Source organism: Mustela nivalis (assembly GCF_964662115.1).
Source record: "Mustela nivalis genome assembly, chromosome: X".
NCBI lineage: Eukaryota > Metazoa > Chordata > Mammalia > Carnivora > Mustelidae > Mustela > Mustela nivalis.
In genome coordinates, this window is record NC_139040.1 from 65,688,674 (window position 1) to 65,716,251 (window position 27,578).

The 27,578-nt window shown below is 41.1% G+C and overlaps 2 protein-coding genes across 2 annotated transcripts in view; one reads left to right on the forward strand and one right to left on the reverse strand.

The window, feature by feature from the left end:
• ZDHHC15 (zDHHC palmitoyltransferase 15) overlaps positions 1 to 27,578 on the forward strand; it is a 1,212,570-nt gene that overhangs the window by 920,002 nt on the left and 264,990 nt on the right. The window lies entirely within an intron of this gene.
• Positions 21,736 to 27,578, reverse strand: part of SLC16A2 (solute carrier family 16 member 2) — a 166,257-nt gene continuing 160,414 nt past the window's right edge. Inside the window, exons 5-6 of the mRNA XM_082716042.1 lie at positions 25,942 to 26,170; positions 21,736 to 24,305 (exon numbers count right to left, since the gene is read on the reverse strand). Of these exons, the coding sequence (XP_082572168.1) occupies positions 24,085 to 24,305; positions 25,942 to 26,170 (450 nt within the window). The 3' untranslated portion in view covers positions 21,736 to 24,084. The remainder of the gene's footprint in view (positions 24,306 to 25,941; positions 26,171 to 27,578) is intronic.

Consider the following 27,578-nt stretch of genomic DNA (forward strand, 5'->3'; position numbering starts at 1 on the left):
CACTAAGATGTCCTTATTTCATAAGTAGGTTGTCACATTCTGATAACCTGGGTGAGACCTCCCTCTGGTACTGGTATTAAGCCAATGGTGAATTTCATTAGTTTCATTTCCTCTGGTGCCCACTGAGCCCTGTCATTGGCATAGGAACTCAGTTCCTTGGGATAACTTTGATATGGTCAGCTCTGCCTTATGACCATCCGGGGGATTTTAAGTGTTGTTCATTATTCTATTTGAAGCTCAAGACCACCACTGAAAAGTTGACATTCTCAACAGCAAAGTAAGGCAACACACAAGCATCTTGAGAGAAGTTCAGTGGAAGGGACCATTGCCTGGAACAGAGGATCTGGTTAATCAGAGTGGAGTGGAGTATTCACTATATTTTCAGTGATCATTTTAAAAAGATAAGAAATCGGGTTCAGTTTCTTTGAGGTCTTTGAATTCAGGCAAGATACTAGATATAAGACATTCTGAATGGATTATTAGTATACATATATTAAAAATAACTAAATTTCTCTGATTCCTGTTAGACGTATCAGGCAGTCTAAATGATTTAGTCCTCAAAGTGACTCTGAGATGGGTTATTACCACCCTGTTTTATAGGTGATGCAGATGAGATACAGGCATTTGGTAATTTTTCCCAAGGTCACATAGTAAGTAGCCAAGTATTTCCAGTCATCTCTGATTCCAGAGCTTAATTTTACTGTACTTTTCACCCTGCTCCTGTATGGCTCCTAATTGATTTTTAAGTATTACCCCAAGCCCTAGACTAGATTGCTTATAAGGTATGGTTTCTTAGAATAAACATGGGTTTTACCTAGTTTGCCAAGGAAAATTTAAATGGCAAATCTGAGGAGTAAATGTTAATACTGTAAATTCAGTAAATCACTGTGGGCATTACCAAATAGACCTTAGTACTAGGTATATCAAGGTGTTTCATTTCTGAAATTTTTAGAAGGAGGATGAATACATTTTGGGAATCTTTAATGTTAACAGTCATCTCAGCCCCTTACTACATGTGCTCTTGGCCCACGTTTTACTCAACTTGAAATATGACTCGGAAAGTTAGCAGCTTTATAAAAGTATGCCAGCTAGCTTATTGGCATCTAAGTAAGTGCCCTTTGAAATTGCCTTGGGCAGCCATAGGCATTCTACGAATGTCATCACTGCTGAAAAGACACTTGGAGCCTGTTCAAAATTGGTTTCAGAAACAATTTTATATACTGTGGAAAGCAGCCCTATTCAGTTTCTTCACATTATTTGCCACATTGAGACAAATCTTGGCTCTTTCAAAGAATTGTTTTGTTTTTTTTTTTAATGGAAGGAGATTTGCCACCTTTAAGCATATTCAGAAGAATCTACTATGTGCTCTAAAGGCAATCACAAGACATTTCAAATAATACATGCAGTAAGTAGTATTTAAGTAAATGGCTGCTGAGGTGAGTACTTTGAAATGATTATCACTCCTCATTCAACAGGTAAAGCATAGATTTCATCCCTACTCACAAGGAGCAGGCATTTCAGTGGAGAGACGTGTAAATAGTTAAGAAATACAAAAACCTTAAAAGATATGCTGTAAGTATCCCATTCCCATTCAAATGATACTTGAGAGGAGCAGTGAAGAGTAATGTAAAAATGGGCTCATCTGAATTTAGTTTCATCAGCTAATAGGTAATGTGTGTTGTGCTCCCGTTAAATTCTAAGCATTGTGCTGGTCTAAGATTTTTTGGTTTTGGCATGATGGGGACCTGAAGCCTCTGAAATACTGCAGAGTTTATCAATGGACAATGTTGTTGGTGACTGTGATGTATGTACTTTTTAAATAAATTCACAATTTTCCCTTGTCTGCACCAAGTGTTCTAGAATAGCACTGTTCAGTAGGACTATAACAATACGTCATTTTAACTTTTCTAGCAGCCACAATACAAAAGGTAAAAAGATATAGGTGAAATTATTAATTTGATTTAAGCCAATAAGGTCAAGATATTTTAACATGTTGAATTAATATAAAAATAATTGAGATTTACAGGTATTTTTTTTTTCAAATCAAGTCTTTAAAACCTGGGATATTACACTTAGGATATGTCTCATTTGGATAAGGCACATTTCTAAATGCTCAATAGAAACAAGTGACTAGCAGCTTCCGTATTGGACAGTGCAATTCTAGAATATGGGAGAGAATGGTTAACAGTAAGTAGAATGCAACTGGTGATGGATTTTAAAAGTTCACCTGTAGATACCCACATTTTACCTGTTCACCTACACCACCAGAGAACTAAATGGGCATCATCTTTTTTAATTCTGTGTCAAAACTAGCTTAAGAGTGTCTTGAGGTGCATGGGTGGCTCAGTTAAGCGTCTGACTCTTGGTTTCAGCTCAGTTTATGATCTCAGGAGTTGGGAGATGGGGCCCCCCTCGCTGGACTCCACACTTAGCAAAGAGTCTGCTTGAAGATCTCCCTCTGCCCCTCCCCCACTCACATGCGCTCTCAAATCTTTTTTTTTTTTTTAAGAGTGTCCATCCAAGCTTACAAAAGTACCATCATTCTCCCCTTTTGAGGTTAATGTACTCCCTACCAAAGCTTGAAATCTAACCATTAAGAATTGGCAAAAGACCTTAGCCAGTTGAAGGTTCAGTGATTAAAAATTAGGGCAGTCCATCACAACTTCAGCATTATGTAGCAGCCAATAAGTAGCGGTTGTTATTGCACGAACAAGGACCCAAAATTTTACGTGGATTCTCTTAGTTCACTTACATGAAAACAATACAAATAATTTCCAAGCAGTTGTCCTATCATCTGAAATCACTGCATTTGAATATTCTTGGCATTTGTTAGAAATGGCTAACCTGGATTCATGTTTCGACTTTAGTTAGAAAGTAAGTAATACATTATGTTTAAATGACTTTGAGTAGAAGGGGGGAAAGCTGACAGGAAAATAGAGGCTAACAAATCAGACTTCAGCCCAAGTGAAAGTAAGTATTTCCTAACTCCCAAGTCTTTCTGATGCGATTGCTGAAAGTTTCTTTTGCTTTGTTCGACAACATGGAGTGAAATATTAACTCCTGTGAAAGAAGAGCCCTTGGAATTGAGGTTTGGGGAGAATCTGATTCATTTACGATGGCTTTACTTATATTTTCTGTGTGAATATACTGTAACATTTTCTGTGGCCTTTTTATTTAGGAATCTGAAAAGCCATTTAGTAGTAGAAGATGGATATTTGTTTCTGTCATGTGTGACTCAAATCTCCAGTGTGTGATTCGGACTGCTTGCTTGGACGAGGCCACAGGAGCACATCACCTCCCTTTTTTCAGTATTTTGGGTGTAGCCCTTCTAGATTAAAGGTGAAAATTCAGGAAGAGTTATTTTGTTTTGTTTTGGCTCTGCCCTTTCCTGGAAAAGGGGAAGAATGGAACAGTGTCTGAAACTGTTAGCACAAAGTACAGGATTGTTTTCTAAGGAGACCAACTCTGCAACTAAGCCCAAATTCTTCCATATTGCTCGAATGAAAAGGAAACTCTCAAGTAATTAATGCTGTCTTCTCTGGCATCTGAATTAATCCCTTTTCTCCACATTAGGGGACCAGTAAAGTAGCATCTACATTTTTAAACAAGAAAATCATTCAGCCTACTCTGCTAAGTCAAAATACATTCCAAATTTCATTTTGGTGTAGACATTATCTAATAGCACTTGTACAGACATGGGCACTGACTGGGCCCTTTCTCTGTTACTTTTTAAAAGTCTGAGGTCAAAATCACCTGGAAAACAAAGCTGGAAAAGCCTCACTCTTTCTTTCCATCCTACCCCAATGTGTTTCCTTCAGTCCACACTACTGGTACATTTGATTTTGAGTACCTTACAAGTGATTTGTCCAGAATATATTAACTAGGCCTGGTTTAGGCCTTATTTCTTCTTTAAAATGCCAGTTTATAAAGATGAGCTTAGAAACCCAAGTGGGCTAAATTACTGACCCTTAACATTTTTGTGGATGACAATACCTACCCATTAACTGTTCCAAAGAGGTACTGTGGGACCCACTTGAAAGCATTTTGTGATTTCCGGGATCCACCCTCCAATCACCAGAACTGTATACAAACACTGGTTCTACTGAAAGGTTAATGTGAATTGCCAGCATGGCCCTGAAAGCTTCTGAAGAGGAGCTGGAGAGATGGTTATGGATTGATTAATAGATCAATAGATATTTGTACCTGTTTATCAGCTAGCAGGCTAGGCAGGCCTTTTCACTTTTGTCCTCTTATTTGATATTCCAACTGGTTAGCAATTGGATATTTGCACTTTAGGACTGAACTAGAATCAGAGGCTAAGTGACATCCTCTGGTTCCCACTGCTAATATTAAACATCCAAAATAAATTTATTGGAATCTACATAGCAACATTCCAGGTGTAGAGGATACTGTGGTGAATAAGACAAAGATCCTTGCATTCATGGCGCTTACATTCTGGTAGGGAGAGGCAGATAATACCTTTGTAAATACAGATTAAAACTGGTTTAAATGCTGGGGAGAAAATAAAGTGGTCTGATGTGATTGTGACTGAGATGGAGGAGGGTATTTGGAGAAGACCTTTCTGAGGAGGTGGCACAAGCTGAGACCCGAATGAATAAGAAGCAGAACATTCCAGACCCAGGAAGTGAGCTCAGGTCATTATTCAGAGGGGGGAAAGGGCGTAATGTTGAAGACAGGGGAGAAGAAATAAGTCAGTGGCAAGTCTGTGAGGGTTTTATAGTCCAGGGAAGAATAGGATTTTATTCTGAGATGAGAAGCTGTTGGAGTCTCAATCACATAAGTGAAGTGTGCTGACTTAAATATCTACTAAGTGGCAGAATCTGAGCTACAAAACAGATCTGACTCTAGGGATACTGCATGTTCCATGACAGCCTTCCCTACCCCTTTCCTTCTACAAGTGGAAGTGCAATGAAGCTGGGTCCACAGTAATCAGTGGAGATGGTTCTGCAGTGCTCCAAGCTTCTGACTTCTCTCTCGAGGTTCCCTTGCTTTCCTAAGAAGCTTGGTTTGTGAGATTCATATAAACAGCAAGGTGGCTCCTTATGTTATTTCATTGTCACCCAACTTGAGTGATTTTTCTGCTGTCATTGAAAAACCCTCAGTTAACGGGGACCCAATGCAACAAATAATATGGAACTAGCCTCTCACTGATAGCTGGGCCAACATTGCTCTATTTTTTCTTGGCTAATAACTGTAGGGGGTGAGGTTGCCCATACAATGAACCAAAGGGCAGCTGTTTCTTCTTTTTTAAAGAGCCGATTACTAAAATCCTTTTCATTGGATGCCTCTAGGTGACTTCTTTACTTGCCATTGATTTTACTGATGGGTAGACTGAATCCAACAAACTCAGATGAATCCAGTAACTTTAACATACATTTGTGGGGGCGCCTGGGTGGCTCAGTGGGTTAGGCCTGAGTCCTGGAATCGAGCCCTGCATCGGGCTCTCTGCTCAGCGGGGAGCCTGCTTCCTCCTCTCTCTCTCTACCTGCCTCTCCTGCCTACTTGTGATCTCTGTCTGTCAAATAAATAAAATCTTAAAAAAAATACATTTGTGTATTAGCTAATATGCCCTGCCGTTTTATGAGTGACAGTCACCCAGTTCAGTTGCCTGCATCAATGCAGGTCTACATGCAAACCATCCTGAGAAAGAATTGATGGTTGAAAAAGTGGAAACTCCGGATCGAATGCTTCTAGTTGTTCAGGGTATATGAGGCCTTAACCTAACCATGAAGTAAGGGTCCCAACTTTGGTGTCAAAGTTCATCTTCTGGATTTCAGATATAAGAGCAAAGGGCCAAGTAAAATAGGGCCAGAGTAAAGGCAGTTATGAACTACAGCATAGAATCAGGACCAAACATGTGGAAACTGGCTCCTCTTCTGCCTGTTATGGTGGCAAATATTGCTTTCCTAGTCCATTAGGTAGGTCCTACCTCATCCCTCTGCCACACCACCACTAACTGTTGGGATGAGATTTTCAGGGCTTCAGGTGAGTGCAAATGGAGCAGATTCATTTGCAGATCCTCTCAGGCTAAGCAAGTTGTGAGAAGAGGCCCTAGTTCAACAGGTGTAGAAACTAAGTTACTATGTTACTAAGTTATTATGACAAAGGACTCTGCAAATAGTATATTTGATATGGATACTACTCCTGTGTAGGACACTTGCCTAGAAAAGTTAACTCTTGGCCTCCCCCAACTCTAAAACTTCCTTCTATCTTTGCTCCTTCAAAAGAATCTATTCACCTGGAAACCCTATTGAATTATTAGAATTGTGTCTGGATAAGGACACATGACCCCCCAGGAACTTAAAGAGGCAATATAAGGTCCGGGCTTTGACATTAATGAGCAACAATGAGTCTATTGAGCAAATGGCCCATTAGAGAGGTTATTTAGACCTAAAGATGCAGTGAAATTGACATAGGTTGAGATCCGCTCAGACTTAGATTCATAATGCCTCTTACAAGTGATGTGGTTTTAAATGACACTTCTCTGAGTCAGTTTTCCTTTTTGCAAAGCAGGGGTAACGATGCCTACTTTGTTGAGAAGCTTCGTGCTCACACAGGTAAATTCTCTAGCACTTTATGAGACATTCTATTTAAGATATTGGTAAGATAGGAAAGCAGTACTGCCAGTGTAGAAAGGGTGGCTGAACCATCCTCCAATGACTGTGAAGTCTATACATCCGATTTTGAGACATTTAAAGAACACTGAGCACATAGTCTAGGAAACCAGCTTCAATAAATATGAATGCATCTGAACAATGATCTTTGAATGTCCAAGAAATCCTACTAGGTTTGTGTGAAGGAGATAGGCGAGTTGACAGGCACAGTTTTTCTAGAATAAGATGGGACCTGTCCACTGTGAGACAGAAAACAAAAGCCCATGTAACAGATCTCTGCTTTACCAGGTAAACTAGGATTACACATAATTGCCTGTGAAATAAATCAAATCAATGGCTGAAGATTCATTGCTATGGCAAACATTTTTTTTTTCTTTTTGCTCAGCATATAGCCACTGTTTAGAGGCTTCAACCATAGCTAGATAGGCAAGAAATTAGAGTACCAGGTTAAAAAAAAAAAAACACACCAAAAAAAAAATAGGATAAATGCTAAAAGAAGCATCTTACAATGATTCTTTTAAAACTTGCATGTGGCTCAACAAAGATTCCACACATGCTGAGTGATGCAAAAAAAAATATGTCTTTGATAGAGTTGGAAAATATTGAGGAGGAAAAGAAATGTAGAAAGTGTGGAATTTAGGCCCAGGGAAAGGTTCTGTCAGAAACCAATGACTCAGGGGGTGCCTGGGTGGCTCAGTGGCCTTCAGCTCAGGTCAGGATCCCAGGGTCCTTGGATTGAGTCCTGCATTGGGCTCTCTGCTCAGCAGGGGGCCTGCTTCCCCCTCTTTCTGCCTCTGCCTGCTCCTTTGCCTACTAGTGATCTCTCTCTCTCTCAAATAAATAAATAAAATTTTTAAAAAAAGAAGAAGAAACCAATGACTCCCAGAATCTTACCTACAATTTCTCCTGTTTCCCTTTCTTTTATAATTTGAGGTCCTCTTCTCTAGGAATAGCAGCTTTCAGGTATCCCTTGGCAACATTTTAGACACTTTATACAGAAGCATTCTGTTTGTAATCTGAGCCCCAGGTCTGAGTTGAATTGAGATTTTCCTTTGTTCTTCTGAAAGGAGTAAACACCCTGCATAAAGACCACTGAGACAATTCATCTAGAGGTAATCTCTCTTTGCATTACCCCATCCATCACACAAAGCCCTGATGCTTTCCTCAATATGCTCAGGACAGTTCAAGGCTTCAACCACCTGAGTTAATTGCTCAGAGAAAAAAAGGACTCTTGGACCCCTTCATTCTTCTCTAGTTAACACTGATTTTATCCACCGCTATGGTATTGTTCCTTTATGTAAGAATTGTTTATCTTCCTATCTCAGAAGAAATTTCCTCATGGTTTCTAACTATTCTCCATACCCCAATAACTCAAAAATCTGTATTTCTAGGCCTGACCTCTCTCCAGTTGTTTGCTGGACATCTCAAACTGACTATTTTACAGGTACTTTAGACTTGTCAAATATCCTTCCCCTATTTCAGTAGGCAGCACCATGTAGTGATTGGAAGTGGACTTGAACTGCGAGGCCTAGCTGGTGAATGGGCCATTTCTCAACACAAAAATTATGAAGTAGGCAAGAAGCTTCTAAGAAACCTTGAAGCAGGATTAAGCCAGATACTAAGGGTTAGGGTAACAAATTAGAAGTACAGATTGGAAAATCTACCTTGGCAGTGTATGGCTGAAAAAGAAAAAAAAAAAAAAAAGGTTAGGCCATCTAGAGGGGAAATGCCAGTAGGTAGGAAGACTCTTAAGGGAAATCGGACCAGCAAGAACTAGAAGAACTTTGGTATAAGAGAATGTGATGGAAGTGTGGACAAGTTGATCCTGGAAAGTACACTGGTGAAAGTTAGTGAGTTTTGAGAGGTTAGGTTTCAGGACAGTAATAAAAGTTGCAAAGTCTCAGTGCTGCACTGACAGTTGTGAAACATGGGGGCAGTTACCTGTCCTTTTGGCATCTCAGTTTCCTTATTTGCAAAAAAAGGGATTTGGACTATTTTTTCCCAGCTAATCAAATTTTTTAAACTTTTATTTTGAAATAATTATAAATTGACAGGAAATTGGAATGATAATAAAGAGAGATACTATATGCCCTTCACCCAGTTTCCCCTATTGACTGCACCTTAGGTAACTATAATACAATATCAAAACAAAGAAATTTGTATTAGTACAATGTACATCTGTAGTTCAATGCCATTTTATCACATGTAGATTCATATAACCACCACAACTATAAAGATATAGAATCATTCCATCACCCCAAAGATCCCTCATGCTACCAATTTATATTCACACCTATTCCCCCCATACCACTACCACCTCTAATGCCTGGCAATCACTTATCTCTTCTTCATCTCTATGATTTTTCCATTCAGAGACTGTTATATAAATGCAATAACACAGTATGTGACCTTTTAAAGTGGGCTTTTTGTCATTCAGCATAATACCCTTGAGATCCATCCAGGTTGTTGCATGTATCAATAGTTTGTTCCTTTTTACTGCTGAGTAGTATTTCATTATATGGATGTACCACAGTTTAACCATTCATCTATATTTTAGGACATTTTGGTTGCTTTCAGATTTGGGCTATTACAAATAATGCTGTGAACAATTGTGAAGAGATTTTGTGTGGACATAAGTTTTCATTTCTCAGGGATATATGCCCAGGAATGTAATTGTTGGGTCTTATGGTAAATATATGATTAGCTTTTAAGAAAACTGTTAACTTATTTCCTAGAGTTGCTATAACATGTTACATTCTCATAGTAATGTATGAGAGATTTATTCTCTCCACATCCTTCCAGCTTTTGACACTGTCACCATTTATTATTTTAGCTGTTCTGATAAGTATATAATGATATCTCATTGTAATCATCGTTTGCATTTCCTAATGCAAGGAATGTTGAACATCTTCTTATGTGATTATTTGCCATACATATAGCCTCTTGGGAAATGTTTCTTCATCTATTTTGCCTTTTTTCTAATTGGATTATTTGTTTTTTTTCTGTTGAGTTTAATTTTATATTCTGGATATCATTTGTTAGATATATGGTTCATGTGGTTTGTAAATATTTTCTCCTAGTGTGTAGCTTGTCATTTCATCCTATTAACAGTCTTTTGCAGAGCAAAAGTTTTAAGTTTTGATGACATCCAATTTATTAATTGATTTTCCCCCTTTGGATTGTGCTTTTGGTGTCATATCTAAGAAACTCCTAAGCCCTGAGTCATAAAGGTGTTCTCCTATGTTTTCTTTTAAAAGTGTTACAGTTTTACATTTTACTTTTAAGTCTATGATCCATTTTGAGGTTTTTTTTTCCTTTTTGCTTATAAATATCCAATTGCTCCAACACTTTTTGTTAAAACGATTATAACTTCTCCTTTATATTGCTTTCATACCTTTGTTTAAAAAAATCAGTTGATTATACTTGCATGGGACTATGTCAGGGTCTCCATTCTGTTCCATTGTTCTGTATACCTATCTCTCTACCAATATAACAGTCTTAATTACTATAGCTATATAATAAGTCTTGAAATCAGGCAGAGTGGTTCCTCTCACTTAAGTCTTCTTTTTAAAAATTGTCTCAATTATTCTAATTCCTTTACCTTTCCATATAATTTGTAGAATAATCTCCATATTTACAAAAATAATCTTGTTAGGATTTTGATAAGAATTGAATTAAAACTCTATCAGTTTGGGGAAAATAGACATCACTACCATATTGAGTCTTCCATTCCATGAACACAGCATGTCTTTCCACTTGTTTAGATCTTTCTTGGTTTCTTGCACTAGTACTTTAACATTTTTAGCATACAGATCTAGTACATAATTTTTTAGGTGTGTATTTAAGTATTTCAAGTTCTTTGTAATGATTGTAAATGTTACTGTGTTTTCAACTTCACGTTTCTTCATGCTCATTGATGGTATATCAATGTGTGCTTGACTTTTGTGTGTTTTGTATGTTGATTTTACATAATACAATGTTGCTAAACTCACTTATTAGTTTCATAAAGTTTTTGTAGATACCTTGGGATTTTCTATGTAGACAATTCTGGCATCTGCGAATAGAGACAGTTTTATTTCTTCCTTTCCAGTATGCATATATTTTATTTATTTTCTTTAGCTTATTGCAGTGGCTAGAATTTCCATTAGGATTTTAAATAAGGGTGGTAAGAATGGGCATCTTTGCCTTGTTCCTGATTTTAGTAGGAAAATATGGTATTTCCCCATAAAGTATGACATTAGGTGTAGATGCTTTAGATGTTCCTTATGAGGTTGAAGTAGTTCCCCTCTATTACTAACTTGACGAGAGTCTTTAATCATAAATGAGTATTAGATTTTGTCAAATGCTTTTTCTGTACCAATTGATAGTATCATATGATTTTCCATCTTTAATTTTCTGGTATGTACATTACACTGATGTAATTTTGAATATTGAAACAGCCTCACATACCTGGAATAAATCTCACTTTGGCATGGTGCATAATTCTTTATACATTGATGGATTTGCTTTGCTAATATTTTTTTAAGAAATTTTACATCTATATTCGAAAGGGATATTGGTCTATGATTTTCTTTTTCTTTTACTGTTATATTGTCTTTGTTTTTTTTAATTTTTTAAAAGATTTTTGTTTATTTATTTGACAGACAGAAATCACGAGTAGGCAGAGAGGCAGGCAGAGAGAGAGGAAGGGAAGCAGGCTCCCCACTGAGAAGAGAGCCCGATGTGGGGCTCCATCCCAGGACCCTGAGATCATGACCTGAGCCAAAGGCAGAGGCTTTACCCACTGAGCCACCCAGGTGCCCTGGTTTTATTTTTTTAAAAAGACTATTTATTTATGACAGAAAGAGAGAGCGAGAGAGGGAACACAAGCACAGGGGAGCTGGAGAGGGAGAAGCAGACTTCCCACTGAGCAGGGAGCCTGACCTCAATCCCAGAACACTGGGATCATGACCAGAGTGGAAGGCAGAAACTTAATGACTGAGCCACCCAGGTGCCCCCATATTTGGTTTAAATATTTTAATATCAGGGTAATGCAGTCCTTATAGGATCAGTTTCATCTTAAGTTTCCTGGAAGAGAGTATGTAAAATTACTGTTAATTCTTCTTTGGAAGAATGGTTAAAAAATTTGGTAAAATTTTCCAATGAGTCCATTTAGACTTTTCTTTTGGGGAAGTTTTAAATTATAAATTAAAATTTTTTAGTGGTTATAAGACTATTCATGTAATGTCTTTCCTCCTGGTTGAGTTCTTGTAGTTTGTGGATTTTGATGAATTTGTCCAATATTTCCCTCTAGTTATTAAAGTTATGAACATAAAGTTGTTCATAATATTCACTTATCTTTTTTTAAAAAGATTTTATTTATTTATTTGACAGACAGAGATTACAAGTAGGCAGAGAGGCATGCAGAGAGAGAGAGGAGGAAGCAGTCTCCCTGCTGAGCAAAGAGCCCAATGCGGGGCTCGATTCCAGGATCCTGAGATCATGACCTGAGCCGAAGGCAGAGGCTTTAACCCACTGAGCCACTCAGGCACCCCAGTATTCTCTTATCTTTTTAATGGCTACAGAATCTGTATTGTTATTTCCTACTTCATCCCAAATATTGGTGGTTTGGATCTTCTCTCTTTTTATTCAGTCTTATGAAAAGTTTATAAATATTACTGATTTTTTTTCAAAGAGCTTCTTGTTTCTTTGGTTTTTCTCTATTGTTTCCCTGTATTCAATTTTATTGATTTCTACCTTTTTATTATTTCCTTCCTTTTGCTTGCTTTATTTTGCTCTTCTTTTTCTAGTTTCTTGAGGTAGGAACTTAGATTATTGATTTGAAATAATTCCCAATCTATAATGTAAGCATTTATCTTTTAAAAATTTTTTATTATGTTATGTTAATCACCATCATTTTATTATGTTATATTAGTCATAATCGTAGTGTTCCATGATTCATTTGTTTCCAGTGCTCCATGCAATACATGCCCTCCTTAATACCCACCACCAGGTGCACCTATCCCCCCACCTCCCTCCCCTCTAAAACCCTCAGTTTGTTAGTGCTATAAACTTCTTTCTCAGTACTGCTTTAGGTCTGTTCCACATATTTTAGTATGTTGCACTTTGGTTTTCATTCAGTTGCCTGTATTTTTTTAACTTGTAATTGTATTGTCAAAGATTATCTTTTTTTTAGATTTTATTTATTTATTTACATATTTTGGAGAGAAAGAGAGAGAGCATGAGTGGGGAGAAGAGCAGAGGGAGAGGGAAAGAATCTCAAGCAGACTCTGTGCTGAGGCTGGAGCCCAAGGCGGGGCTCAATCTCCGATCTCACAAGCCTGAAATTATGACCTGAGCCAAAACCAAGACTCTGAGGCTCAACTAACTGAGCCACCCAGCACCCTGTTGCCTGTATTTTTTTTATTTCTTTCGAGACTTCCTCTTTGATCTATGCATTGTTAAAAATTCTATTTTTAGAATTTTCTATTTCTAATTTTCTATTTCTATTTCTATTATCTTTCTGGCTTTGATTTCTCATTTGATTCCGTTATACTGAGAAAACACATAATGTATGATGTCAACTATTTTAAATTTATTAAAGTTGGTTTTATGGCTCAGGATATGATCTATCTTGGTGTATGTTCCAGGGGTTCTTGAAAGAATCTGTTTTCTGCTCTTGTGAGGTAGAATGTTCCTTAAATGTTGATTAGATCTTCCTAGTTGATGGTGTTTTTAGTTCTATGTCCTTACTCATTTTTTTTCTGTCTAGTTTTGCCATCAGTTTTTGAGCTACAGTGTTGAAATCTCCAACTATATTGTGGAATTGTCTACTTCCCCTTTGTTTGCTGTTTTTGCATCAACTATTTTGAAGCACTGTTTAGGATTGTTGTATCTTCCTGGTAGCCTAAACATTTTATTATTATGTTTTGTCCTTTTCTCTTTCTGGTAACTTTCTTTGCTCTGAAGTCTACCATATCAAAAATTAATACAGCCACTCTCCTCTCTTTTTTTTTAATGTATATATGACATATCTTTTCCCAACCTTTTACTTCCAGCCTAGCGATCATTAGATATTTGAATTAAATTTCCTATAGACAACATATACTGTGTCATTTTAAATCTACTCTGCTAATCTTTGTAATTAATATATTTAAATCACTTACATATAATGTCATTATTGATATATTAGGGCCTATGTCTGACATTTTATTATTTGTCTTCTGTTTGTGTTGTCTGTTCTTCATTTCTGACTTTATTCCTGCCTTCCTGTAAGTTTTATTTTTAACTTTTTTAGAATTCTACTTTATTTACCTCTAGTGCTTTTGAAGGTATCTTCTTACACAGCTTCTTTAGTGGTTTGATATGTACATAACTTACTGCAGTCTACTGGTGTTAATATTTTACCAGCCTCAGTGAAGTGTAAAAACCTTACCTGATTTATTGTCTCTTCACTGTCCCCTATTTGTAATATTGCCTTAAATGACTCCTCTACATATGTTGAGAGCCACATCAGATATTATAATGTTTGCTTCAATTGTTAAACACACTTTAGAAAACTCAAGAGGATAAGGAAAATCTGTTGTATTTACTCATATTTCATTTTCATTGTACTTTCTTCTTTCCTGATGCTCCAAGATTCCTTCTTTTGTCATTTCTTTACTGTCTGTAAAACTTCTTTTAGTCATTCTTTTAGGGTAGGTCTGCTGGCAACAAGTTCTCTTAGTTTTACATTATTTGAGAATGTCTTGATTTGCTCTTTGTTCCTCAAGGATATTTTCACTGAATATACAATTCTGAGATAATAGTTCTTTTCTTTCAGCACTTAAAAAAACTTGTGACTTCTTTCTTCTCCCCTCCATGGTTTCTGATGAGAAATCCATTATCATTCTAATTGTTTTTTCCTCCATAATTAAGGGGTCATAGGGGCTCCTGGGTGGCTCAATGGATTAAGCCTCTGCCTTCTGCTCAGGTCATGAGTTCAGAGTCCTGGGATTGAGCCCTGCATCGGGCTCTCTGCTCAGCAAGTATCCTGCTCCCCCTACCCCCCACCTGCCTCTCTGCCTACTCGTGCTCTCTGTCTCTGTCAAATAAATAAATAAATTCTTTTTAAAAAATTAAGTTGTCATTTCTCTCTCACTGCTTTTAAGATCTTTTTTTGTTATTATTTCTTTGAATATTTTCTCAGCCACACCTCCTTTCTTTTCTCCTTCTGGGACTTTGATCACATGGATATTTTTTTCTGTTGGAGTCCCACAGTTCCCTAAGGTTCTGTTAATTTTTTTTCAGTTTATTTCCTTTCTCCTGTTATTTTTTTTAAGTAGACTCTACACCCAACATGGCAGGCTTGAACTCATAACCCTGAGATCAAGAGTTGCATGCTCTACCTACTGAGCAAGCCAGGCATCTCCCTTTCTTTTATTTAGACAAGATAATTAATATTGGCCTTTTTTCCAAGTTCTCTGATTTTTTCCTCTTTCTTCTTTATTCTGTTGTGGAACTTATCCATTGAGCTTTTTTTTTTTTAATCTCCATTATTCTTTTCTTACTTCCAAAACTTCCATTTGATATCCCTTTATATCTTCTATTTATTTGCTGAGACTTTCTAATTCTTTAATTATTTTAAGAATGCTTATAAATACCCTTTGAAGGATTTTTATGATGAATGCTTTAAGTTCCTTGTCAGATAGTGCTAACATCTGTGCCATCTCATTGTTGTCATTTTTTTTTAACTCAAATTGATATTTTCTTGGGTCTGGTATGATATCCATGAGTCATGAATGACTTTTGATTGAAACCTGGACATTTTTAGTAATATGTAATGAAGCTGTGGGGTTTTAAAAAAAAGTCTGTTTTAGCAGGCCTCCTCTGACAGCATGCCAGAGGAAGAAGGGTATACTACCTCATTACTGTCAAGGTTCTCCACTGGACCACTACTGATATCCCAGTATTGAGGGGCTTCTCGTTACTTCTATGTGGAGGTGGGAGTTTGGGTACTTCACTAGATTTCCTCTGATACCACCAGGGATGCAAGGGACAGGGATGCCATGTGTTTCTGCCTAGCTGGGATGAAAGTCTGAGCTCCACATCTGGCCTACTGTGACACCACCATGGTGATGAATGGGGGAGATGTTACTTGCTACAGCAGGATGAAAGTGGAAATCCAGGCTCTCCACTTTGCCTTTGCTGGCTGGGGTGGGGCTGGGAGCACAGTTTTTTCCATGGTGTTTGACTGAAGTAGAATGGTTATTGTGCAGACGTTTTCTATCTTTCTAGACTGACCCTTTCATGATTCTTTGGCTAAAAAGGAAAGATTTTCACTGACTTTTTATATTAGTGCTCATTGGCATTTTTGGGTTTCTGGCTTCTTCAGCACCAAGTCTGGGATATATAAGGCAAAGAAGAAACCAGGAGCACTCACTTCAAGTGAGTCACCCCCTGGTTCTGAGGTCCTTAGCTGGTCTGACTTCTTATCTCCACCTTTCAGAATCTTCTTAAATTTATATATATATATATATACATATATACATATACATATGTATATATGTATATGTATATATGTATATATATATATATGTATATATATATGTATATATATATGTATATATATATGTATATGTATATGTATATATGTATATATATATATATGTATATATATATATATACTATTCAGCATTTTTATCTGTTTCCATAGGTGGAATAGGGAAAAATCAGTCCTAGAAATTTCAGTGGACTTTGAGGTAACTCTGTGAAACACCTAAGAGTCACCGAATACAGTGTGAAGAAACCAGGAACACTCACTTCAAGTGAGTCACCCCCTGGTTCTGAGGTCCTTAGCTGGTCTGACTTCTTATCTCCACCTTTCAGAATCTTCTTAAATTTATATATATATATATATATATATATATATATATATATATATACTATTCAGCATTTTTATCTGTTTCCATAGGTGGAATAGGGAAAAATCAGTCCTAGAAATTTCAGTGGACTTTGAGGTAACTCTGTGAAACACCTAAGAGTCACCGAATACAGTGTGAAAATTACTGGATCTGAAGCTCTCCACTGTTTTAATCCTGACCTTCTTTGGATCTTTGATTTCCTTCTGGTATGACAGCCCTTTAATTGTATTGACCAATGATTGTGAAGAAAGAACTCAGTTGGCTAGAAAGAGAGAATTAAGTCAAGTTTGTTTGAAACCCTGGTGCTCTGTCAATGTATTTAAAGTGCTCCTGAAGTTCATTAGTTAAAACTATTTATAGAGCTACTGAACTAGAAGTAGCTTTGCTTAGAACTTGACTTTCCCTGAAATCTGGCTGTCCTTGCTTTCCAGGACCAGCGTGGTTGACAGGTGAGTCCTAACCTTGGAGGTACCTGGTTTGGTTGCTTGAAGTTGTTCAGCCTGAAGGAAAAGCTTAGGCTAGAGCTTATTGGGATCAGGGGATTAAGATCTTACCAAACAATGGTACTGTGTGGTGGGGACTGCTAGATGGCCAAGTTCCCCTGCAGATATAGGGAATCTCTAACCTGGGGTCACGGGAGATGAAGAAGGTAATGGCCACAATTGCTGAGAGGCATATACAGGACAAGTCCACCTCATTGAAGTGTGTGGGCAGAAGTTTAGGCATGTTCTCCACTTTTCTTTTCCACAGGTGCTGACTCTGGAGTTTCCCAACCTTTAATTGCTGGTTATGTGCTACTCTTTTCCATCCCTTCTCTGAGGCTTAGCAAAACACTAAACACTGGAAGTCTAGAAAAGAGGGACACTTTGAGCTATCTATGTTGATTGCTTAGACACACAAGTCCTTTCCCATAAAAGCAGGGCCTCCCAGGAACTGTTCATCCCCCCAATAACCAAACCAGACAAAAGGTCCTTTGGGGGTCTGTGGGAATTAAACAAGGCCCTGGAAATTAGCCCTCATTGGTGATAATTCTATTGAATAATAAGAGGACCAAGGGAGTAAGGCACAGAAGAATTCATTTTGGAGTTTTACCTCCATTTTGAGACACAGAGGAACCCAGAAGACAATGTTGTGTATTCTCAGGGAAAGGCAGATTAGAGACTCCTAAAATTACTCTTCTATACTCCCCTCCTCATCCCTCTCCCTCCGTAAGACAGGCTGGTGTGGGTGCGGGGTGGTGCACAAGGACTCTGGCTCAACTTCTGCAGTCTTCGTGCGTCCATCTTGGGGCTATGGTGCCACTCACTGTCCAGAGTTTTTCTTGGGAGGAAGAGTGAGCCTGGGTGGAGCAGGTACTGTCTCCCGGAGCAACACGCATACTTTCTGAGAAGTCAGGGGTACAGAAAGATTCACTTACTTCCTTACTTTCTGTAAGTAAGGGTGCAGAGAGCCTTGGTGGAAAAGGGGTTTGAAAAATGGCATTTATTTTCCCTATTGGCCTCACTTTACCCATCGACAAAATAGGTATAAGACCAGCTGCCTCTCAGGGTGGGGGTGGGGTGGGTCAGATGTGATGGGGGATATGGGAGCATCTGGGAACTGTAGGTTGCCCACCCAAAGGTGGGGGCACCCTATTATTGTTGAAGGGAGCCTCTATGTCCAGATATGCTGGGGGGAGGTGGACCCCTGTGTTCATGGAGCTAAAGGATGAAGGAGGAGTGTCAGGGGGAGGGGGCGGGTGAATGAGAAGGCAAATAGCTGAAAGATTTCCCCGTGACAGGGGGGAACTCTGGCCCTTGCAAGGCTTTGAGGCAGATGTACTGCAAGACTGGGTTTCCCAGAACATGCCACCCTAGAGGAGGATGAGGGTATGTGGGTGTGTGGGGGAGAGGAGTGGAAGTGGTTACCGTGGCCCTCTCCTTCACTCCTACTTAGGCAAGTGGCTGAAGGAAGCAAATGGGTGGAGTGTTGGATGGGGAGTAAATTGAGGAGGGGGGGTCTTATTGTCGACCTGGTCCATTTCTGGGTCTCCCTTCAGGTTTGGGGGAGATTTCTCAAGCCTAGGAAATCCCACTAGCTAGTTAACCTGTGTGAACCTAGGGCAGCTGGTGGGGGCTCACCTTCACCCTGCATGGTACTCAGGGACTGTGTGGTGAAGGAGCCTACCTGAGCTGGGAGCCCCCACTAGTGTAGTTGGTCACTCCTCCCCAGGAGTTCTGGGACAACTATTATGGGGAACTGGTGGGATAGATTGGTGGGCCAGTTCTTTGGAAGAAGCAGCCCCATTGTGCTGACTTGTGTGGAGAAGTTGGCCCTGCAGGCCAGCCCAGGGTTGGAGGTTGGAGAGGAGGGCTGTGGAGAATGGCTGCTTTGGACCAAGAGTTTCCTGGAGGTGACTCCCACCCTCCGCCCCTGATCTTTGAGAGCCCCTTGCCTAGAATCACCAGCTGCAGGCCTTCACCAGCTGCAGGCCGATTCTGTCCTTGGGGCCAGATCAGGTAGGGGGAAGAGAAAAGAGGGCAACTGGTAGGAAGGTGTTGTTGCCCCTCCAGCCTGGATCACCTCCAGGGCTTTGGATCAAGCGCTTGGTGGAGGCAGCAGGGGGAGGGCAGCGGGGGTGGGGATCAAGGAGAACCTGAGCCCAGGACACATGGCAGTCTATTCAACTGGCTTCCCAGACAGTTGGCAGAGCCTGCAGTTAGGTTTTCCATCCTTCCTTCCCATCCCCTTTGCCTGGGCTGTCCCGATTCCCATCTATGTAGCAGGGTCAGATATATCTCCTTGGCGTGTCTCCCAGATTCTTACCCTTCCCAGACGCGGAAGTGGATGGAGGGCCACCAAGGGGCAGGAGCCCTGCCCTTCCCCACCTAAGGTGACCAGAGGGCAGTGGCAGAGCCAAGAGATGCTGCAGCCAGGGCCCCATGGACCCCAGCCCCATCCCCATCCCCAGGCACTCCCAAAGTGTGAGTGTGTGGTGGGCGTGGAGACCTGGTGGGAAGTGGTACTGGTTAGCACCCCCATCCCCAGATCCTCGGGCCCAGTCATTGCAATGGCAGTGTAGGGTGGGTGTGCAGTGGAAAAAAGGGTCTCTAGCCTCTCATCCCTGGATCAGGTAGGCCCAGGGAGCAAGGAGACTCTGGGCTGGGGGTGCTGGACAGGTGCTGTCAGTCCAGGTGTCTTACTGGCCACGCAGGAGCTCTGCTGGGCTTAGCTCTGGCACTTGTTAGATGTGAGCAATGGGCTAATTTTATCCATCCGAGCTCTGCTCATCAGGAAAGCAATGCTGAGGAGTACATAGTTCTTCCAGGTGACTTTAGCCAGGAGGAGGCCAGTGGCCAGGCAGTGAGGAGGTGGAAATGCTGGGGCCTCAGTCCTGGAAGGGCCCTGGTGATTCCTGTCCGGTCCCAAAGGCTCTGAGGTCAGTAAGCTCTGGACTGCTGGGATCCAGAAGAGAAAAAGGTATCTCAGGAAAAAGATAGTACAAATTCCTTCTTGTGTGTGTTTTTTTTCCTCTTAGTTTTTTCCACCTCTGCTTCTTTCATTCTGAAATCCCTAACTTCTAGCAGAGTGCCTGACACAAAGCAGCAGGTCCCTAGAAAAGATTTCTTTATGACCTGAAAATCAGTCACGGAACTTTGCTTCTGGTGACCACTAGGGAGAGCTGAAAGGCAGGAATTGAGGGCCTTCTAAAGCAAAACTTGCTCAATCCCTGCAAGAGTTGGGTATTTAATCCCTTTCTTTGTGCCTCTGGAGTCTCCTGTACATTTCAGCTCATTAAAATTTCAGAACTTCCTTCAAGGGTTCTGGTTTAAACCAGTGCCCACCCTATCTAGGCACCAGCTCTCAGACATCAGGGATTTCCTGGGGGCACCCATAATTCCTTTCAGCTGGCCTGCTCTGTTGCTGTGGAGAAGTGGTAGGGAGCTTGCTGGCTTCCTCTTCAGACATGAAAAGGCCCTGGAAGGGAGCATGTGCTCATAAAAATTATGGGATTCCACGACTTTGAAATCTAATGATCTGAGTGTTCAAACACAGACTGGGGCCTTGGGGCTTACTGGAGGAGGGACTGAGAGGGCAGCAATACTTGGGTGGGAGAGCCTAGGGCTAGGCAGCAGGACAGAGTAATTAGTCTCATTGGGAGGAGGTAAGGAGGCTGGCAGCCTGAGGATGTCTGCACTGAGGCAGGGGAGAAACAACAATCACCAAGAACTGAGTGGTAAACCAGTTTCTCAGAGGAAACCGGTCCCCTTCTCTTTACTGCTCCCCTGTTCAGTGTATGGCCACAGAGAGATGGATTTTTATTTGTACCTCTTGGTTTCCTGAGCGTGGAAGAGCAGGTAGGTAGGACCAGCTTTCCAAGACCAAGGCTGCATGAAAGTCTGGAATGCTTGGGAAGAGAGAACACCAGAAGTATGTGTTGGTTTGGGAATGAGGGTAATCGTGAAAAACAAAAAGGGATATACTAAAATCAAACATTGCTCAGATTTCATTTTTGCTTGGAGCTGGTCCCTTTGACACCCTTGTGTAAATGGGCTCACTACAAAGTTGTTAAATGAAGTAGACAAGTCATTTTCCCCTTCTTAACTTGGCTTCCTCATCTGTGAGATAAGGGGTTTAGACTGGAAGTCAGTTACCTGAGTTCAAGTCTCAGCATGCTCTGTCACTGATGAGCTATGTGAACCTGCTCAGTCCCTTGCTATATCTAAGCCTTAGTTTCCCCACTTAAATCAATGCAGAGGATGGACAAAGTTACTCCCAGATTTGTCATTATTGTAGGTCCTTCTTCTGCATCACCAATTCCAGGGTCTGTTGCTGTCTGGCTATGTAACCAAGCCATACCAATCCCTTCAGGTTCCCCCTTAATAACAAGGGAAAGGATTAAAATGGATTGTTCCTAAAATCTTTGCCCATTTTCAACATGGCATCCATGTAGCAACATGGAAGCCTTGTTGAGGCCTCCACTTGGCTTCAGTCACTAACTGTGTCCTCATTTTGTAAAGTGACTACTTTTCTACTTCAGAGCTCCCTAAAAGTCTAATACTGAATAGTCCACCCAATTCCAAACCCCCTATAGATCCTTTTCCAATTTCTGCACTTACAGAGAGTATAGACCTTGGCAGAAATTTTATCTGAAATGATATTTCAGTTTTGAAGCCAAACTTCCTGCTGTTAACTAGGTTAAAACTATTTTACCCTGTAGGCAACACACATACGAAATCTAGATTTTTAGATCTGTTTATTTTGTTCCAAACCTTTTTGAGGATTTAAATGTCCCAGATCTCAAACTCCCAAATTTTGTTCGTTCTCCTAGATTTAACTGTGGTGCATTAAAGGCTGCATCCTACCCTAAATATTAATACTGAGCTGCTTTCACCAACCAACATTCTCTCCAAAAGCACACAAGCTTACACATGTACATGCATATATGTGGAAGAAATAAACTGACACCCCACTATGTTATGTGACAACTGATAGAGCAGATTTGGGACCTGTGAATGTCTTTCCTTCATCTGGAGAGAAATGGTTGGCAGCCTAATTTGTAAGCGCCTTCTTCACCTTGAACAACAAAGGAGACCCTGCAGAACTGCCCTCCAATGACTTGGTGTCAGGGAGAGGTAAGAAGAATGGGCACATGGGCTTTGTTGCTCCAACATTTTCAATGATCTCTCCTTGGAATTATAAGGCTCCTGGGGTTCAGCTTCTACTGCACCACTGCTATTTGAGCCAGGAGGATAGTAATTAGGCCCCTTCCTACCCACAGGGCTAAGAGCCAGTGGATTTTCCTTTGGGAAGTTGATAAAACCTGGACTAAGACCAATAGAGGGGGCTCAGGACTTTGGCCTTAAATGAAGCCATCATAGGCCAACCATGCCCCAGCTGCCTGTTTGTAACGGAAAATGTCATGGTTAGGGACCACTGTCTTCTTTGGATCCCCTCACAGGCAACCTAATCCTTCTGGCTTTGGATGGGCCATGCTTAGGGTAGCAAGTAACTGTTAGCTCCAGGTAACAGCCGATGATGCCTGGCAAGAAGGTGATGAAAGATTAGGGTAATAGCACAACAGTCAAAGGCCCAGATTATGGAGAAAGAAACACAAGGAGGGCAAGTAAGGAGAGAGCCTGAGCTCTTAAGGAGGTGAGTTGTGCTAGCTTGGACATAGTCTGGCTGGGAATGCTCTTCAGCAAGAGTGTTGCTCAGAATCTGAGCATACGGAAGCATCTGGCACCTATTTCAGAAGTATTAGGATGGTCCAGAGCCTACCTTTCCTGGTACCTTTAATGCCCACTAAACAGAGTGGCTCAGGATGCCCAGTTTGGGAGCCATATTGGGGTAAAGTTAAGATGGTTTCCTCTTCTTAAAAGAAATTGTTAAATCCTACCTGTAGTTGCTGCCTCTGCCTTTTGGGGATCCAGGTTGGGAATGGGATTTTCCCTAAAACAGCCCCTTTCCCACCCTGACCCAGGTGGAAATATTAACCTATCATGACAAAAGAGAGATGGAGGAGTTGGTCCTTTGCCAGGTCAAAAACTATTGCCCCTCCCCCAACCACACCCTCCCCATCATCAGTCCTCCTCTGCCTGCTGAGATGAAAAGAATTTCTTCACATTTTGACAGGTGAATATACAGATGGGGAGCTGGAAGTGTCTGCAGATTAATACACTGGCCTGGGAAATCTGTAAAAAGCAGTAAGTGGAACTTTATGGTGTTTAAGGTCCCTTCCCTATGTGATATTTGACTCTTCCAGTTTGTAATTATAGCAGCTTGAGCCAAAAATTGAGATGTGGCTCAGCCTGAGATGAGTGGAATTGATAATCAATTTAGGGGTGGGCTAGGCCAAGATGAGGCTAATTGGCCCAAGCTCTAGGTCCATTCTGTCTTTAAGCACCCATGCATCTATGACAATCATAAAAAGAAGTAGAGGTGGAAGAGAAAAGAGAGGAAGCAGTTAAGGGAAAAAATGGAGAAGGGAAGAAGGAAGCTGACTGTTAACCAACTATATGGTGGGGATACTTATTTGTACACTTGTAAAGTGATGTCATTCACAGTTCTTGGAAAGCCACAGCCCTCAGAGACTCTGAGACTAAGCAAGTCTCCTTGTCTGGTTTTACCTCTCTGCTCTTTCTCTGCCCCCTTACCAATGGCTTCCAAGGACAGATGGCAAGGAACTCCTGAGCATACAGAGGCTTGGGTCTTCCCACAAGGCTCCTAGGGACACAGTAGCACCTTTGGAAGTTGCTTTTAGTGGGTGACTAGCAAGCTGGAACCAGGAGGTACCATATCCAGGTATCAGAAAGTATAGAAAGTATATGGAGATGTTCCAAAGGCCAGGGGGATCCCACACTTTCCTAGATCCTGAGAGAAAGACCCTGAAAGGTTTAAAGGCATTCACAGGGAGAATTTGGTTAATGAGTTTAACAGGAGCTTTGGCTCCAAGGGGCTGGTCAGGTGGCTGAACTGCTGTGTGTGCATGTTTGAGAACAAGTGTGCTGATGGCAAAAATGTAAATGCTGAGCAGGGTGGGGAAGGGAAAAGGTTGTGGAGGAGTACACAATGGCAAGGAAAATGCATTAGATTGGTTCCTCAGGGACAGGGGAACCTGGCAGCAGCTCCCCATTGGGGTCTGCATCAGGGACCAACATCTTATCCTTGCTGGAATCCCTTTGCTCTTTCTTGAACATCCTTTGATGCATCAGAGGTACGAAGAAGAGGATTATAGCCCCAATGATGGGGGGCACACCAGCAAAGTAGAAGGCCACATGGTAGTCCCCGAAACAGTTGCGGAGGAGGCCTGAAATAGTCAAGAAAGACATGTCAAGTTCAGCTTTACCCTCCAGCCCAAAGGTGCTTTCTATTTCAGGGGCCTAAACAATGCCTATCCAGAGAACCTTGGCCTGCACTACCTTGACCCTAATCTCCCCTCAATTTAAACATTCCTAATGAAAATGAATGAATGAATGAATAAATAAATAAATAAATAAAACCTCTGTTACAAAGTCAGGTGGCTCCTCCCTGAGGTAATGGGGCTGCAGGCCCTTGAGGTTAATGTTTATTATGAAAGGGGCTAATGAAGTTTCTCTTAAAGTTCTCCATTTTTTACTTCCATGAAGCTATGGCTTAACTTCTAGTCACTCTTAGGTATGGAGTTAGGAGGGAATTTAGTTTAAAAGAGTTCCACAAAAAATGGCCAAGCCTTATCTTGATCCATAGTAGAGTGTTCTTATGGAACAGTTCAGCTAAGTTCCTATTTTTTTTCTCTGAAATGCCCTTCCTCTGAAGTTCCCATTTACCCTGAGAAGGCTATATATATATATATGCATTCTTCATCCCAGTTACCGATATTGTTGGCCCTTCTGGGTTCTATAAGTTGCCAATACTATGAATACAGTTGTCATGTTATGCAGGGACTCCCCTGCTTGCCTTCAGAAGCTAATGTGGGGTACCTCATAGGAAACATGAGCCCAGAAATACAACTGAAGAAAGGCAGGTAAACCCTTGAACTGCTTAGACAGTAAGCAGAATAGAAAGAGATCTGGATTCTGGGATCCATCTCTGGGATCAGAGGCTGGGCAGAGGCTCCCTTCTCCCAGTGAGCAGTGTGGCTGTTGCACAAGGGCCCGGGTGAAAGCTTTTGTCACTGTCAAACAGCATGATATGCCCTTACAACGCCTTATGCAGAATTGGTGTTCAAGGGATATTTGTTGAGTTAGCCCAATTGGCCAGCCTAGAGATGCTAGTCCCTGAATCAGAATTTGCAATAAATCCTAAAGAAAAGAAATGGAATTCTCTTTTCATTGTTTTTTTCCTTGTTTCCTATGTTCCCTGGGGTATGAACAATGCCCTTCTTGGAGAGTGAAGAAGGAAACTGGGAGTATTGAAAGACTGCAAGCCAACACTTTGCCTGCTGCCTGCTGAAAGTAAACCTCACTGGCTCAGTCCTGGGATTTGTCTTTACCCGAATCTCTTCTACGGGCTCAGTTCAGAAGCCAATAGAGAAGGAGGGGCATGTTTCTAAACCTAAATAAAGCCGGGGTCCACTTTCTCTTCTCTTCCTGCCCAACTACTTGCAAATAATTATTTTCCTATAAAGAGAGGGAATGAGAAGATACTGGACCAATAGAATAATCAAGAAGGCCAAACTAATTTCTCTCTCTACCATCTTGGAATCAGCCAGGCTGTCTAAAATAAAACCTCACTGAAATAATTAGAGAGCCATGAAAAGCCCATTCCCAAAAAATGAGTCCATGCACATATACTGTACTTGGCCTCTTCCACCAATAGTGATAAGGGGTTTCATGCACTCTAACAAGGCTGCGTAAATAGAGAATAAGAGTAAAAGGGACTTCAAGCAGAGGTGCTCAGGATTGCTAGGGCCTAGGGAACACAGGACTCCCCCACACATGCCCTCCCTGTAATATCAGCCTCACCTGCAATGGGGGGCCCAGCAATCATCGGCAGGGCCATCATGCCAAGGAGGTAGCCAATTGCCTGTGAGGCCTGCATTGGGCCCACCAGCTCAAATGCGATGGGGGCCATGATGGTGATGAAGAAGCCATCACACAGGCCCAGGAAGAGGCAGACAACGACGAGGCCCCCGAAGCCCCGGCACAGGGGAATCATCATGGACATCAGGCCCAGGAGCAGGAAGGAGATGACCTAGAGGAGCAAGGGCCTTAGGTCATGTTGTGCTTATCAGTCAAGACCACATAACAAATCATATCCCCTTTCTTAGGGTTTCATTTCTACCATCTATAAATTGGGACGGGGGCTATCAACAGAGACAGCATTAGGTTAAATATTTACTTAGGCCCCTTCTAAGTCCTGCACTGAAAGATTCAAGGTTTTTAAGAGAGCTCCTGTTTAACTGTGAGTCCATCAAGACTTTTTTAAAAAGTTAGGGGACATGGCCCCTGTCCTTAAGAAGTTATCTTTTCACTGGACCCTAAGCTAAAGGAGATTGCTATTGTTCTGATCTTGCATTTGGCTGCCCCAGGCTTCAGGGGCTGGAATCAGACCATGCTGGTGTTCTCAGATCCAAGTAAGATATGGGAAGAGGAAGGGAAGGAAGTAAGGATAACTTGAATGATGATTAGATAGGGGCATGAATGGAAGTCACAGCTTCCTCAAATGAGAAAGGACCCAGTGCCCATTAATGTGGGTGGCTGCTTTTAGAAAACACCTTGTCATGAGGGAAACCACCAGGAGATTCACCCAGGTTCCTTATGATTTAGATATGGGACACAGCACCATTTCAGATAGCATGGCTGTGTGGTCCTCTGGACTTTGCCTGGCACCATGCAAAGGGCAACAAAGGGAACTTTAAGGAGAACCAAGACACTAAGAGGGGCTTTAGGGAGCCTGAAGCCGGCTCAGGGGCATTGACTAGCCTAGAAAGGACTTTCTTTGAACTGAACAAATTGACTCCAAAACAAAGAAACTGCCTTTCCAGAGGCTAGTTTTTCCCATTCAAGAGAGAGAAAAGCAACTGGAAACAGCTGGTCTTTTGATTAAGGGCCTCTGCAACCTGTATCAGTGAGCCAGACTGAAGACCTAGGCTATAAGCAGAGAAATAAACTGCCTTCTTCCCACCCACTCTAGTCAGCACAGCCAGGTCATTCCAGGCTCAGGACTAAGACCTAATCTGTTTACCAAGTCCTTGGCAGGACCCAGGATTTTCTAATCCTTTACGCAAACAGGCAAACTTACCCAGTAAGGATAAATCACCACATCACCACATGGATGGGATAGGAGGGTCAAGGCTGTTTCAAGCCCTGAAGATTTTCTGTGCTGTACTGGCAGTGGGTTTGCTAGGTCGATCAGTTGGTTTTTAGAGAGGATAAGAAATGTCCTGGTTGTTCCATTTGAGGAAATCTCTTTGTTAGAAGATTTTTGAAGTTTGTCTAGGCTGTTTTGGGATACCTAGGTGGAATCTAGGAATAAGGACCCTGATATCCCAGCTTCAACTCTAGGAGATTCATGCATAACTCTAAGATAATATCAGACCCACCTATCAACCAAGCCATAATGGTATGGCAGTTAAAAGTTAATACCATTATACAATACA